The sequence below is a fragment of the Myotis daubentonii genome, chromosome 2, assembly GCF_963259705.1.
Source record: "Myotis daubentonii chromosome 2, mMyoDau2.1, whole genome shotgun sequence".
NCBI lineage: Eukaryota > Metazoa > Chordata > Mammalia > Chiroptera > Vespertilionidae > Myotis > Myotis daubentonii.
The window spans coordinates 97033888-97050206 of NC_081841.1; the positions used below are offsets into that span (position 1 = coordinate 97033888).

At 50.1% G+C, this 16319-nt stretch overlaps 1 protein-coding gene across 4 annotated transcripts in view; it reads right to left on the reverse strand.

Moving 5' to 3' along the window:
* The window catches only part of SLC6A12 (solute carrier family 6 member 12), a 34949-nt gene that overhangs the window by 11787 nt on the left and 6843 nt on the right, over positions 1–16319 (reverse strand). For all 4 annotated transcript variants that reach the window (XM_059683907.1, XM_059683904.1, XM_059683905.1 and 1 more), the window contains 8 exons: positions 9963–10097; positions 6497–6637; positions 6096–6183; positions 5053–5185; positions 3366–3500; positions 1692–1795; positions 1225–1349; positions 622–734 (listed from right to left, as the gene is read on the reverse strand). In XM_059683907.1, coding sequence (XP_059539890.1) covers positions 622–734; positions 1225–1349; positions 1692–1795; positions 3366–3500; positions 5053–5185; positions 6096–6183; positions 6497–6637; positions 9963–10097 — 974 coding nt within the window. The remainder of the gene's footprint in view (positions 1–621; positions 735–1224; positions 1350–1691; positions 1796–3365; positions 3501–5052; positions 5186–6095; positions 6184–6496; positions 6638–9962; positions 10098–16319) is intronic.

Consider the following 16319-nt stretch of genomic DNA (forward strand, 5'->3'; position numbering starts at 1 on the left):
CAGTGACACTTGGAGAGCAGATATGTGTTCTGTCCCCAAAGCTATGGGGCAGGATGGGCAGCTTGAGCCAAGTATCTGGAAGGAGGCAGGAGGGACATTTGGGAGGGTGCACCCAAGCATGGGGAAGGGTCACGTGAGGGAGAACAAAGCAGTGGCCCCCTTGCCAAAGAGGGTCTCGAGGCCTGGGGTCACCCAACTAACCCAAGGACAAGCCCTGGACAGCGGAAAGGGCCTTCAAATGTATGGTCAGGGGAAAGGGAGTTAGAGGGAAGGTAATGCAAGGAAATGCAGAGGCTGAAAAGACAGTCACCAGGGCAGCACTGGCAGGGCTGGGCAGGGCAGGGCTGGCAGGGCTCGGCTGGGCAGGACTGGGCAGGGCTGGGCTGGGCAGGGCTGGGCTGGGCAGGGCTGGGCTGGGTTGGGCTGGGCTGGGCAGGGCTGGGCTGGGCTGGGCTGGGCTGGGCTGGGCAGGGCTGGGCTGGGCAGGGCTGGGCAGGGCTGGGCTGGGCAGGGCTGGGCTGGGCTGGGCTGGGCAGGGCTGGGCTGGGCAGGGCTGGGCTGGGCTGGGCTGGGCAGAGCAGGGCAGAGCATGGAAGGGCTGGGCTGGGCTGGGTGACAAACCTGGCTGTCCAGCCCTAGGAAGATGAGCATGATGAAGAAAAGGCAGGACCACAGCTGGGATAAGGGCATCATAGTCACAGCCTTAGGGAATGCGATGAAGGCCAGACCAGGACCTGCCAGGACACAACACAATCAGGTGAGCCTAGGGCTCTCACTGCTCTCAGAGAAGGGCCCTCTCCAAAGGCACTGTGTATGTGCATGTGAGTATGTGTGTGCCTGAGTGTGTGTGTGTGCGTGTATGTGTGTGTGCATGAGTGTGCGCGCGCATGTGAGTGTGTGTGTGTGTGTGTGTGTGTGTGTGTGTGTGTGTGTGTGTGTAATAGGGGTGGTTCAAGAGGGCAGGGTGATTCCATTCATTATTCTGCTCTTCCCAGGTTCTGGGGAGCATGCTGTCCCTCCATCCACCCATTTCTCCATCCATGCATGCAACTGTGGGTCCATCCACCCATCCCATCTCCCTCCCTCCCAGGGTTATGGAGGCCCTGCTATGTGCCAAGCACTGCCCTCAATGCTAAAAGGCTCATAGGACCCTGCTTTCCTGTAGGAGGATCTGTGTTCTGACCCTCCTTCCCCTCAGGTCCCAGACAGCAACGTCACACCTACCAGACTCGGCCACTTCAGAGATGGGCACTGCCTGCTCTTGGGACATGAAGCCCAGGATGGAGAAGACCACAAACCCAGCCACAAAGCTGGTGGCACTGTTCAGGAAGCAGAGGGCAATGCAGTCCCTGCGGGCGGGCGAATGCAGATAAAACAAAGAAAATGTAGAATGAAATTCAATATCTGAGGAGAGATCAGAAGACAGTAAGAGTGTAAGAAAAGGAAGAGTGAACGGGAAGAAAAACAGAGGAAGAAAAGGACAAGCAAGGGGTTTCAGAAGGCGAGGAGAGGGGAGGGAGACAGGAAAGGGAGGAAGAGAAATTTGGTCTGGGACACGAACCCAGAATGGCAATTTCACACAGCCTGTCGCTCCTGATAATAAAGAAGGAAAGTCTGGGCCCACAGTAGGACCCTCCCTCCTCAGATGCAGGCAGGCAGGGTCCCCCAGGGCCCCTCACCCGTGTCCCTACCTGTAGCAGTTGTTGTGGTACTTGTTGTAGCTGCCCAAGGCTGTCAGGCACCCCTGGCAGATGGCAAAGGAGAAGAAGATCTGGGTGCCCGCATCCATCCACACCTACAGGAGACCCCAAGAAAGTGGTGAGGGAGAGCGGAGGGAGCCCGGCAGGCCTGCTTCGTGTTCCCAGAGTCCCTTAATCCCAACTCTACGTGAGCACACCCTCCTCTCACAGGCAGGGCCCATCTGTGACTTGGTTCTGCGGGCACTAAGCACCAAATAAGAGTGCGTTACTTGAAATGCTTAGGTGGAGCCCGTCACCCATGGCAATGCCCCAGAGAAGGCGAGGCCCTCTGCAGGGGAGACAAGAGGCATTTGCTCAATTCAACAAGCAGGGTGTGCCTTAGGCAGCCACGCTGGGCATAGGGGCCATGGCATTGAAATAGAGAAGAAACCCCAAGCATCTTGGGGGTGGAGGGAGTGGAGACAAAGAATGTGCTCAGACAAGTCCTAGAGCAGGAAATACAAATGGTTGATAAATATGTGGGGAAATATCCAACCTTGCAGTCATAAAAAATTTTTAAATAAACCAACAATAGGATGTTATTTTGACCTATCAAATTATCAACAATTAAAATAAATCATAATTGACCTCTCGTGGGCCCTGCGGAAACGCTGGCCGTGGAAGTCTGCAGCTCTGCAGCCGGGACAGTTCAGGAACCTGAAAATGTGCACACTCTTTGACTTAGTATTTTCATGTCTAACTACGGTCAGGAAATGATGATCAGAGATGTGGTCAGAGATTTAAACACAGGTGTTCATTGCAGCCGTACGTACAATCGTAAAAATATACATGACCTATATGTCCCAAAACAGGGGAAGAGGTGAGTAAAAGACAATACCAGCCCCAGGTGTGATGCTCAGAGGCATGGAGCCCACCCTCACCAGCACTACAGCGCTCCCAGCACTTCCTGGGACCTCAGGACATGATGGGTGAATGGATAAATGGATGGATGGAGGACCTATTATGCAAGTGTTAAAAATGGCATTTACAAATGAACTTAATAACATGAAAACTGCTTAAATATAAGTGAAAAAAGATATATCTCTATATATAATTATCTCAACTATGTTATATCTCTCTTTCTCCTCTCTCTCTCTCTCTCTCTCTCTCTCACACACACACACACACACACACACACACACACACACACATACCATCCAGCTATGAAAAAATGATGGAAGGAAATATACTAAAATGCTAACAGAAGCCCTGGCCAGTGTTCCTGAGTGGTTAGAGCGTCAGCCCAGCACCAAAGGGGTGGGTTTGATTCCCGGTCAGAGCACATGTGGGAGGCAACCAATCGATGTATGTCTCTCACATCAGCGTTTCTCTCTCCCCCCTCTCTCTCACACTCTCTCGCCTTTCCTCCTTCCCTCACTCACTCCCTTCCACTCTCTCTGAAAAGCAATGAAAACAATATCCTCAGGTGAGAATTTTTAAAAAAATCAAAATGCTAACAGAGATTGTAGCTGAGTAGTGGGTTTTAGTTCCTTTTCATGTTAAGTTTTCTCCAGTGGACATTGACTGCCTTTAAACCAGGAGGAAAGTGGTCAAAGATTTTCAAAAGTACAGATCTGGTTTGGAATGAGAGGCTTTTGGGAAAATGATCCCCATCACAGTTCCTACCTGCGGGTCCTTCAGGCGAGACAAATCTGGCTTCAGGTAATAGATGATGCCCTCATAGGCTCCGGGAAGCGTGATGCCTCGAATCAAAAGGATGATCAGCATCAGGTAGGGAAACGTGGCTGTGAAATAAACAACCTTGGAGGAAAGCAGGTCAAAGTCACTTCTGTGCGGTCACAGCAGCCGGGAGGTGACAGAGACCTGCAGCGGTCTTCCTGTCACCCCTCCCCGGGAGGCACGAGCCACACCTAGCTCAGTGTCCAACACCTGACAGACATCTAGAGGAATGGACACACAAACTTTCTGCACCTCTCATTCCCCGTTCCTGCGGGTTTTGGGCCCCCAGCAGAGTGTGAGATACACATCAACAGGGCAAGGGGGAGGAGGAAGGGCAGGGAGGGGTACAAGTTTCCAGCAATAACATTTCAAAGACTATTTTTAAATCCAGAATCTGGTCTCCCTTAACCCCCTATTCTGGCTGTTCTCCACATGTCCCCTGGGGAGGGTGGCCTCTCTTCACGGGGGAGGGGGTGGAGATGGGGGTGTTCAGGCAGTTTGTACAGTGACCTGTGAGGACACGGAGACTGCATTTTCCAGGCTGAAGGCTGGGAAGAGCAGTGGCCTGAGCTCCAGGTATCCTGGAGTCACTCAGAGAGGAATCCACACTGCCCTTGGCCAAGCTCAGGCCTTACCAGGTGGTGGCAGAGTCCTTGTTAGTATTATTACTATTACTATGTTGTCATTACTATCACTGCTTTATTATTATTTCAACAATCCATGGAATGGGGGGTGGTGCTGCAGGAGCAGGTTAGTCAAAGAAGTCGGGGCCTGTCTGTTCCTGGCTTTAAAGAGCACAAAGCTTCTGTCTCTGCCTCTCTGGGTTGGAAATAACGCTCAAAGCTGAACTGCCTCAGTGCAACAAGTACTGTGGCCCATTCTTGGCTATAACCCCTTCAGTGATTGGAAACTCACCACCTCAAAGACAGGTCTGTGTGCTAGCTCAAGCTAAACATTGTCTTGGTGTGTTTGTTGTTAAATACAGAAAGCAAGTCATCAGAGTGTCTTATCCAGCCCCGCTCAGTTGGTTAGAGCAATCTTCCCATGCCTCAAAAGGTTGTGAATTCGATTCCTGGTCAGGGCACATACTCCAGTTGTGGGTTCGATCCCCAGTTGGAATGTATACAGAGGCAACCAATCGATGTTTCTCTCTCCTCTTATTCTCTCTCTAAAATCAATAAAACATATCCTCAGGTGAGGATTAAAAAAAGAGCGTCTGATCCTAACTGTGTGATATACACGTGTACTAGATACAGCTACACACATACACATGTATAAAGGAAACTAGAAGGCAACACAGTAAAAGGTTAACAGAAGGGATTAGTAGATCCAACCTGCCATCGCGCTGATGGCTTGTACAATGCTTAGCTCTGATATTGGGCTTTTATGTTTCTGATTTTTATGTTTCTGATTTTGCTCTGTATATTACTTACGTAAAGAGGCCTTTTAAAATCATATTGAAAAAGGAAGGCTTTCCTTGTATTGAACTAAACTCTGCCTTCCTACGATTTCCCATGTTCTCACCGGGCCTCTCCTTAGACTATGCTTTCTTTCAGTTCTCCAGAGGGATGCTGTGAGTGTCCCTGGGGGCTCTGGGGACACAGAGAGCTTACCAGGAACCAGAGCACCTCACCTTGCCTGTGGTCTTGACCCCCTTCCAGATGCAGAAGTAGCAGATGATCCAGGCAAGCAGGAGGCACAGGGCCAGTTCCCAACGCAGGGCTCCCAGGTCGTGGATGCCTGCAGTGATGCCCAGAACACGTCTCCTAATGAGTGGAAAAGTAAATAAACAGGTGAAAGGCTAAAGGGGACAACTTGCCTCTGTCATCAAGTTTCCTGATTCTTAGAGCTGACCCCACAGATCTCATATTCCAGGCTTCCCCTGCCCCCACCCACTCCACCTTCCCATGGCCCTGCCATGTTCCCACCTGTTGTCTGTATGCCCCTGGCTGTTAGAAGACCAAATCACGTAATACCATATGTATCTTTGTCTTTCTAACTCATTCAGATCTCTCTGTTGGAGAGAGAGAGAAAGAGAGAGAGAGAGGGAAAGGTGAGGTAAGGAATGTATAAATGAGTATATGGAGAGTAAATATTTATACGTGCAGGTTGATGAGCAAGTATATGGGTATCAAGTGGAGGGGTCAAGTGTATAATAGTGCCTAAAGATGTGTTCGGGAGTGATGGAAAAGTGTGAGAGTGTGGGCACAGGTAGGTGTGAGGGTATAAGGGGTCATGTGGGAAGGTGAATGTGTGAGTGTAGGGTCTGCCAATTCCTGTGGTGTAAATACTCCCACGTTGGCCAATGTGACTGAACATAGAGTTGGGAAGGGATGTGTACAATCAGCTCTCCTAAGTGGGTCCAGACTGTTTCCAGAACACTAGTGGATGTGTGTGGGTAGATGTGCAAGTCTTGGTGGGTGTGTAGGGTACAGGGGATGTGAAGGTATAGGGTGGATAAATGTGTGAGTCTGGGTGAACATAGGTAGATTTGGGAGATGTAGGTGAACAACTGTGCGTAGATATGAGCATCCCCTCATCTCTCAGTGATGTGTGGGGTGGGGGTAAGTGCTGGAAAACATGCACAGAGAGCCTTAACTTGCACCCCAGGCCTCAGACATCCAAATTTCCTCTGCTTGAGGCCCCTTGCCCGTGGCAACCAGGCCCACCACCTACTCCCAAAATTCTATGACAGGTGAGGTGAAGTTCTCAGAGGATGTCACTGTGTTGGCTCCTGAGTGGTTCAGAAAGTCCATGCAGTGCTCTGTTGGGGAAAAGGTGAGGAGTGCATTAGCTAGGGATGAGATAGGAAGAGATGCCCTCACACCCTAGCACCTCTGACCCTCTGGTCTTACGGCCTGGTGGTTGTCAACATCCCAGATCCAAAGAGCTTCCTTTGAAACCCCCACCTCCAGAGTGTCAGGAATTGGCTGCTCAGGTGATTCATGGGCTCAGCCCCCTACCCCATGTGCCTCACTCTGCTCTTGTTCCAGCCCACCAACCTCTGACACAATCCAGCCACCACAAGCCCAGCCCCTAGGGAGATACCACATCCCAGGAGTTGAAACGATAGATACCTGTGTTCCAGGTATTGGTACAGGTTGTCCAGGGCAGCTCAGAGGTGAAGGAGCTGAACAGATAGAAGAGGGCCCAGGCGAGAATGATGATGTAGTAGATGTTCAAATAGGACTCGATGACCACAGATGCCAAACCAATGCCTTCCGGAATGGGGGAGGGGCAGGAAGCAATAAGAGAATCCATGAGATCAATGTCAGCCCAAAAAAGTCACCTAGAAACTGCCAGTTATGATTAGGATACTAGGTGCTACACAAAGAGAACCAGGTTTTATTTATTGGCCTAAGAAGCCACTTACAGACTGTTTTTCTGAGTAAGAAAAGTGGGTTACGAAACACTATCCTATGCATCCTGCCATTTTTATAATATACTAGAGGCCTGGTGCACAAAATTCATGCACGGGGGGGGGGGGGCATCCCTCAGCCCGGCCTGCGCCCTCTTGCAGTCCAGGAGCCCGTGGGGGATGTCAGTAGGACGTCCTTAGCACTGCCCTGGAGGCGGGAGAGGCTCCCACCACCTCCGCTGCACGTGAGCCAGCTCAGGGCTTCTGGCTGAGCAGTGCTCCCCCTGCGGGAGCGCACTGAGCACCAGAGGGCAGCTCCTGTGTTGAGCGTCTGCCCCCTGATGGTCAATGTGCATCATAGCCACCGGTCCTTCTGCCATTTGGTCGATTTGCATATTAGCCTTTTATTATATAGGATATTTGAATGTGGTTTTTTATGAGAAAAATTCTGGAAGGATGGGAATCCAAAAGTTAACAAGCAGTTCCCTAGGTCAGTGCTTTTTCAAACTTTTCATGATGCACATAAACTAATTACTAAAGTTCTGCAGCACACTAAAAAATATATTTTTTGACCGATCTGACAAAAAATAAAAGTAGGTATAATTTTGATTCATTCACACCCAACAGCTATTGTTGTGCTGACTGTTGTCACTTTTTAAGTTGACAATCTAAGGGAAAAGAGGTCAGTGTCCCTGACTAAATAGTCAGGAATTGCATGTTTTAAAAATTCTTGTGGCCCACGAGTTGAAAATCACTGCTCCAGGTTATAAGATTTGAGTTCACTTCTTACAGTTTTTTCTTTTTGCCTATCTGCATTTTCTAGTTTTTCTAGTACAATCATACATCACTTGTAACATTTTTAAAGGGTGGGAAGAACACAGGAGTAAGTATGGAAATTTTGGTAAGAATCTGTCTCAAAATAAGGCTCAAAATAAGAGCCAAAACCAGAAGAAAGCAAGGAAGAGAGCGGTCCAGACCTGTAGAGCCTGCTCAGCCTAAATGCCATCTCCCCCTGCGGGGCAAGTGTGGGCTGCCAGTGAAGCGTGTCGTTTGGACACCTAGCAGCAGTGGGGGCTTAGGGCGCAGCCAGTCACCTGGGCCGACCCTAGGAGACTGGGGTGGGAGGGCGGAGATCTCGGGAGCAGTCACCCACCCCGCCTTTGCCACGTTGGGTTAAAAGTAGCACAGTGCTGGCTGAGGTTAGTCTCGAGGTGTGAGAGCCAGCGGGGAGGAAGGGCGGGGGGGGGGGGGCGGGGGGGGGCGCTCCAGCCCAGGAGAGGAGCTGCTTGTCCATCCTGCCTCCCGTCCCGGAGGATGTCAAACTCAAGAACTAACGAATGAAGAAGGTGGGAGACCTAGAGAGCCCAGGGCTGGTGGAACAATCCACGGTGACGGGCAACAATGCCCCCCACCCCCACTCCGGGCCAGGCCCAGATTCCCATTGGCCCATTGGCCTGGCAAACTCCGGGGTTTGGTGGGGGAGGGGGGCCGGGGACAGAGACGGGGCAGCTTCGGGGTTGGGCCACGGGAGGGGACGTGGCGAGGGCTCCCGATAGCGAGGGGGTCCCCGGGGAGCTGGCAGCCGCCAGGCGGGATATTCAGAGCGAACAGAGCCGCACTGCAAACAAGCAGCCACTGTGCGCGGACGCGCTGTGCTCCCACTGCCGCCCACCCAGGAGCCCCACCCGCCCTGGGAGGCCGCCGGGGCTGGAAGGGGCCCGCCCATCTCTGCGGGTGGGGATGGGGTGGGCAGGAAGCAGGCGCCTGCGTGGAAGCTGAGGGAGGCGGTGGCTGTGGGTGAGCTGAGGGGTGAGTTTCCTCGGTGCCTCGCCCCTGCCCTCAGGCTCCCCGGGAGGGTGGACGTGGGGTGGGCTGGGCGGGGGCCGTTAGGCATGTACAGGGCAGGGAGTACCAGCCTGAACCGTCCCACCAACATGGGCGCACACAACTGAAGTGAGCCTTTGCCTGAGACCTTAGGCCTTGGGGTCTCTTCAACTGGGAGAATAAGAAGGGAGCAGCAGTCTCCCCCCGACCCCCCACCCAATGCTGGTTCTGCTGCCCAGCCCATGGCGCCCCTGTTGAAGTTAGTACCTGTGTGCTCTAGGGGCCAGCCCTGCTTGTGCCACTCCTGAGCTGGCGTGGTCCCAGATAGAACCCAGCTGTGGGCTCTAGCTGAAGGCACAGCACTCCTGGAGCCCCAGAACTCCAGAGCAGAAACCTGAGTGGGCCAGGCTCCACCCTGCCCCAGTCCCTCACTGCTGCCCCCACAGGGCCCCATGAGGCCACAAGAGGAATCAGCCAGGCTAGCCTACCTCCCCTCCCCCAGTCAGTGGTCAGGTTCCCAGCCTGCTCAGGAGCTAGTGTCCCTCACTATGCCCATTCTGTCCACCCTACCAAGCTGGGCCACAGCCCCAGGCAGCCCAGGCCCTGGAGCTCCCTTGGGGGCTGACATGAGGGAAGGAGAGTCCTGTCTCCATTTCACATATTCAAGGAACCTCTCAGGGAGGAGGAGAACCCTCGGGTTTCTCTCCCACTGGCCCGCGGGGGACTGGCCCAACCCACTTTAGAGGGGCTGGTGGAAGGACACCCCAAACTGCTCACATTGGTGCCAACCGATGCAGAGAGAAGAGGGCAGGGGTTGTCCCTAACATCATCCCTAACATAGGAAAGAGCATGAACCTTCAGCTCAGGTAGATCTGGGTTCAAATCCTTGGCAAATAACCTCATTTTTCACATCTGCAAAATGAGGTGACTAGAGTTATTATTGGAGAATTAGGTGAGGAACTGCAGGGAAAGCGCTGACATGAACCCTGACACACAGTAGGGCTCAACAGGTGTTAGACAGCATCGTCACTATTATTATATACTTTGGAGGCACGCCTGGGACCACCATATGCACAGCAACACGTTTTCCATGAAGCTGGTGCAGATGAAGCTTCAGGGTCTCCCATTCGCAAGGCTCTGCTCCTGATTTTCCATTTGTGACCTTGTATTGACTTTCTTGAGGAGTGCCTTCCTCCTCAGCGTGTATAAGCCTGAATTTATCTCCTAAGTCCCTCACAGCACTTAGCGCAGTATGAGAGTGGTTCAATGACAGGGTACTGAGCAGATAGGAACGGAGAGTCAACAGTGAGATGGAGGCAGGCTGGTGGCCTGCGGGGAGGTGGTCCCAGGTGAACACTTACCTTGGAGAAGGGGGCAGATCTTCCTCCAGGCTGTGACGCTCCCTTGGCTGGTGTACTGGCCCAAGGCCACCTCCAAGAAGAACACCGGGATGCCACACGTGAAGAAGAAGATGAAGTAGGGGATGAAGAAGGCTCCTGCAGAGGAAGGAGAGGTATGGGCTGAGCTTTCAGCCTAGGCCTTCATCTCCCTCCTCACCCCTCCCAAGGGCACAAGTCGGCTTCCTCCTATCTGTGCCCAAGGACAGGCGGAAAATTTTCCAGTCTGAACCTTACTCAGGACAGGAAAGCTCTTGGAAGGGAAATTTCGGTGGAAATCCTAATGTATGCGCTATTTATTTGCTCAGTGTGTTTCACAAATCTAGTCAATTTATTATTTTTGGAACAAAAACATGTGTTCTGTATAATTTGATATGCTTATTAAATTATCACATTTGTTACATTTTAGAGAAAAACAAATAAACAAAAACACCTTGGAAAAATTATTCTCCCTCTAATAATTTCAGAGGGACTTTTCCCTCCATCAGGCTCTGATCTGAACTGGGCTCTCTGCAGAGAAGGCCACTCCTCTGCTCAGCCCCACTCTCAGGAACGGGGGTGTCAGCCAGCCAGGTGGTCAGACACTGACTACAGGCCCTGACAGGAGGCGGGGCCTAACAGACATCCAGCAAATTACATATGAGTGAATTTGAAGGCAACCCTAAGCCCACAGTACCCACTTCGGTCACAAAGACATACCCCACCTCAGAAGTATACCCATGGGCCGATGGATTATTGTTTATCGCACAATAATAACACTTAGCACTTATTTGGTGCTTACTGTATGTTAGGCACTCTTCTAAATGCTTCACCAATATCAAAATCCTCACACAACAACCTGCCATTATATCCATTCTACAGATGAAAAACTGAGGCCACTTTAAAGATTCAAAAACTGAGACACAGATGAGAAAAGTGAAGCACAAACCCAAGTGGTCTTAGTCTGCGCTCTTAACTACTACATTATAGTCCTAGTCAGTTGGCTCAGTGGATAGAGCATTGGCCTGTGGACTGAAGGGTTCCAGGTTTGATTCTGGTCAAGGACATATGCTCAGGTTGCAGGCTCGATCCCCAGTAGGGTGCGTGCAGGAGACAGCCAATCAGTGATTCTCTCTTATCATTGACTAGAGGCCCCGTGCACAGATTCATGCACTGGTGGGGTCGCTTAGCCTGGCCTGTGCCCTCTCGCAATCCAGGGCCTCTAGGGGGATGTCAGACTGCCGTTTTTGGCCCGATCCCCACAGGGCTCAATCCCACTCAATTGGGCCCCGCTGCACCTGCTGTGGGAACACACTGACCACCAGGGGGAAGCTCCTGCATTGAGCGTCTGCCCCCTGGTGGTCAGTGTGCATCATAGCAACCGGTCGTTCCATTGTTCGGTTGATTTGCATATTAGGGTTTTATTATATAGGAAACTAGTAGCCCAGTGCATGGATTCATGCACATTGAAAGGAAATTAATTAGAAGGTGGCCACTGGGCAAGACAGGCCAGACGTGCCCTGGAGCCAACCTCTCGCAGTCCCTCCCCAGCTGGCTGCACCTGGGGCAGTGCTGTGGCTCGAAGGGCATCTGTACAGTGAGTGGGGTCCTCTGGCAGGTGGGTTCCCTCAACCTGGCCTGTGGGGATCAGGCCAAAACCAACAGTCTGACATCCCCTGAGGGGTCCCAGAGTGCAAGAGGGCAGTCTGCAAAGTTGCTGTCACTCAGCAGCTCCTGCATTGAGCATCTGCCCCCTGGTGGTCAGTGCACATTATACCTACCAGGTAGGTGGTCGGCTGGTCAGCCAGTCACTTAGCCATATATATATATATAGATAGATGTTTCTATCTCCCTCTCCCTTCCTCTTTGAAATCAATATATTTATTTATTTATATTATTATAATATATATTTTAACTACTACATTATAATGTCTCTCAAGTAATCCATATTACTTTGTAGAAAAATAGAAAATACAAAGAAAAGAAAGGAAAAGGCATTATATATCCTTTCAATTTCTTACAAACATATATATTTCTTTTTTGGAAAAAATGAGACCTTACTATGTATTATTTCATAACCATTTTAAAATGTATATCATGAACTTCTTTTGATATCAGTAAATACATCTCTATGCCATCATTTACTGGCTGTATAGTATTCCACCTTGGGCATCTGTCCTGGTTTATTTTATCAGCATGACCTTTGGCCTTTTCTGTTGCTTCCTGAGGAAACTGCTATGATGCAGACCGTCATCCACATCCTGTGCACTTGTCTAATCTGCTCCTTAGTATCAATTTCAACAGAGGAATTGGTGGGTCAGAGGGTATACACTTTTTTTATTTTTGCTTTTTTTGGTAAAATATATATAACATAAATTTTACCATTTAACCATTTTTAAGTATACACTTCAGTGGCATTAAGTAAATACATTCACACTGCTGTACAACCATCATCACTATCCATCTCCAGAACTTTTTCAGCCATCACAAACGAAACTCTGTACCATTAAACACTAACCACCCATTCTCCTCTCTCCCCAGCCCCTGGTAACCACCATTCTTTTTCTCTCTGAATATGCCTTTTCTAGGTACCTCATATAAAATGAATCATACAGTACTGATCCTTTTGTGACTGGCTTAGTTCACTTAGCATAAGGTCTTTAAGATTCAGCCATGTTGTAGCATGTGTTAGAATGTCCTTCCCTTTTTTAAAAAAAAAAAAATATATATATATATATTTTATTGATTTCAGAGAGGAAGGGAGAGGGAGAGAAAAATAGAAACATCAATGATGAGAGAATCATCAATTGGCTGCCTCCTGCACGCCTCACACTGGGGATCAAGCCCCAACCTGGGCATGTGCCCTTGACCAGAATCGAACCTGGGACCAGTCAGTCCGCAGGTTGACACTCTATCCACTGAGCCAAACCAGCTAGGGCTGTCCTTCCTTTATTTAAAAAATAATTTTTTTTTATTGATTTCAGAGAGGAAGAGAAAGAGAGAGAGAGAGCTATAAACATCAATGATGAGAGAGAATCGATGAGAGAGAATCATTGATCAGCTGACTCCTGCATGCCCCCTACTGAGGATCAAGCCTGAAACCTGGGCACCTGCCCCGACTAGAAATCCAAATATGACCTCCTGGTTCATAGGTTGATGCTCAACTGCTGAGCCACACTGGCCGAATTTATATATATACTAGAGGCCCGGTATATATATAAAATTTGTGCACTTGGGGGGGAAGGGTCCCCTCAGCCCAGCCTGCACCCTCTCACAGTCTGGGAGCCCTCAGGGGTTGTCCGACTGACGCAGAGGCGGGACAGGCTCCTGCCATCGCCACTGAGCTCGCCAGCCGTGAACCTGGCTTCTGGCTGAGCGGGCTCCCCCTGTGGGAGAGCACTGACTACCAGGGGGCAGCTCCTGCATTGAGCGTCTGCCCCCTGGTGGTCAGTGTGCATCACTAGTGACCAGTCGTTTCACCGTTTGGTCGATTTGTGTATTAGCCTTTTATTATATAGGATTTGAGTTTTTTCCACCTTTCAGGTATGAACATTTTTTAAAGATCTTTCACGTGCATTTCCAAATTGCCCTCCAAAATTTGTGTACCAACCTGCATTCCCAACAGCAACACATGAGAAGGATTTGTGGGTCTTCAGGCCCCAGGGAGCCACAGCCAGCCAGTAACTCTCCCTTAAGTTCTGAAGTCCTTTATATCCTGAGTAATGCTAGAGCATCAGTCACCCCAGGCTAATCAACACCACTGACTCTGGTTTCCTGGCTTAGAGAGTTGCAGGGATTCGGCTGGGAGTGGTGCTCAGGAGAAGGGATGTGGCTGGGAGACTCCCCAAGGGGCACTTTACAGGAAGTCTGTGGGGGCACATGACCCAGAGGCTCCTTCCCACCTGCTGTGTGGTGACCTTTCCCCTCTAGTCAAGGAAATGGCTTTAGTTCTATTATTGAGATGGAGACTTCTGCCCCACAGAGGAAGAGGTGCCCTCAGGAGGCCTGGAGCTGCGCCTGCCTCAGGGAGGGAGGGGCTAGGCTTGGGCCTTTGGGACACTAGGAGGAGGTTGGGTCTAGATCAGTGATGGCGAACCTTTTGAGCTCGGCGTGTCAGCATTTTGAAAAACCCTAACTTAACTCTGGTGCCGTGTCACATATAGAAATTTTTTGATATTTGCAACCATAGTAAAACAAAGATTTATATTTTTGATATTTACTTTATATATTTAAATGCCATTTAACAAAGAAAAATCAACCAAAAAAGTGAGTTCGCTTGTCACCTCTGACACGCGTGTCATAGGTTCGCCATCACTGGTCTAGATGGACTATAGGGGTGCTTTCCCTGTGGATTTCCAACCATGATCACTGCAAACACCCTCGCCTCCACCTCCCTTGGGGGGTGATCCTGGCTCAGTTTTATCGGTACCTGCCCAGGCCATGGGCACAGGCAGTCTGTAATGCCACAGGGATCTGTGCACACGGGTGCCTGGAGGCCTGTACAACTCTCCCTCCCTCTGCGCTAAGGTGCGCCCGCGCCTCAGTATCCCTGCCACCCACTCTCCCCTGAACTGCTGACAATCAGGAAACTCAGAATTTCCTAAAACTCTCTTTTGGAAGAAATAATTTGAGGATGATCTGTTTTTGGTGACTCCCTGCTTTTTTATAACCAAAGACATTATTAGACCAATAACGTTATTACACTTTCATTCCCTTTGAAAGATTGTTCTCTACAGAACTAGAGAAAAATAATTAATAATCCATCGACAACCATTTTAACTAATAATCATTAAGAATTCTTTTTAATTAATATATTAGTAAAAACTATATTTAACTGCCACCCAGAGCTTATGGTCAGCTGGAGATAAACCATATTACCACACAGAGTTAGTACAATTCTAGTCTAAAGCAAAACACTGACATTTAGGTCAGCCTGTGGAGTTCCCACATAGATCTATTATAAGTCGTCTAGGTAAGGAAATTACTGCCTGGACCTTCACTACTACCTTCCTAAAGCCCCAAAGACCAGTGACCCCAGAGGGAGACCCCGACCTCGCTTAGTCCCCGCATTAAAGGGAACATGATCGAGGCAGCATGCCTTTCCCAAACAGTTAGGTTGGGACAGAGCTAAGTGAGAACATGGGTGACAGAAACGAACACAGAACCTGCACAGTAAATGTGATCTGGTCTTGCCATTTCCCAGGTGACCTGGGCTCAGCCTGTCCCTGCATGCTGTCATAGGTGCTTGTCTCTCACCCCGCCCCATGGTCAGTACAGAGGTCACGGCCACAGCTGCAGCCACCAGGCAGGAACCTGGGCTGGCATCGTCCCTTCTTCTCAGATGGCAAGGCGAGGGGCATGCAGCGATGTGGGAGCCAGCGAACCTTGCTTCCGGGACCTCCTGCTGCCATCCAGCTCTGTGGTTTGGGGTGCCCTCTATGAAATGAGGGCTCTGCCTAGATCATCTTTAGCTCTAGCTCTAACATCCGATGTGTCCATGAAACTGTGGCCTGGGATAAAGAAGTAGGTCGCTGCCTCTACCTCTTCTTCCTGCCTCCCCTCATCTCTGGTCCAGCATTAGTCCCCCACTCCCAGTTTTGGCTCCATAGCCCTAACATTCCCCAGGAAACCCTATTTCTATTTCTTCGGAGTCATTGGTTCAAGCAATTTGTAATAATAACTGAGCAAGATGCATGGTGGATACTCAGTAAGAATGTGTCAAATTAAATATAGGTAGTGTTTCAAAGGATTTTCTAAATAATGGTTACCTGTACATGAGAGTGTTTCTTGTTTGCTTGTTTGTTTGTTTTTTACTTTCCAGAATATTTCTAATGTTCACTATCTAAATATATAAAAGTCCAGTGACCGAATAGCAGGATGACCAGAATGACCAGTTGCTATCATGCACACTGCGGTGGCCAACCGGCCCGATCCGGGCCCCAATTGGCCCCCCAACCTCCCGTGGCCCCTCCCTCTGGCTGGCCTTTCCCCCAAAAGCCCCCCCACCCTGATTGGGGGAGAGGCCAGCCAGCCAACTGCCCACAGCCCCTCCCCCCGGCCAGCCAACCTCCTGGTGTCCCTACCCCTGGAGAGGCCCCCCTGATAGGCCTGGATTGCTGGCCAGGCCAAGGTACCCCACCTGTGCATGAATTCATGCACCAGATCTCTAGTAAACATATTATTTCCACAAGAGTGCAGGTATTTCAAAAGGCAAGCATGGATCTGGCCAGTCACAAATAAATTCATGGAAATATGAAATATTCCAAATAGGTAAATTCATCGCATAGTATGTAGATTAGCAGTTGGTAAGGACTAGCGGGAGAGGAAATAAGAAGTGACTAT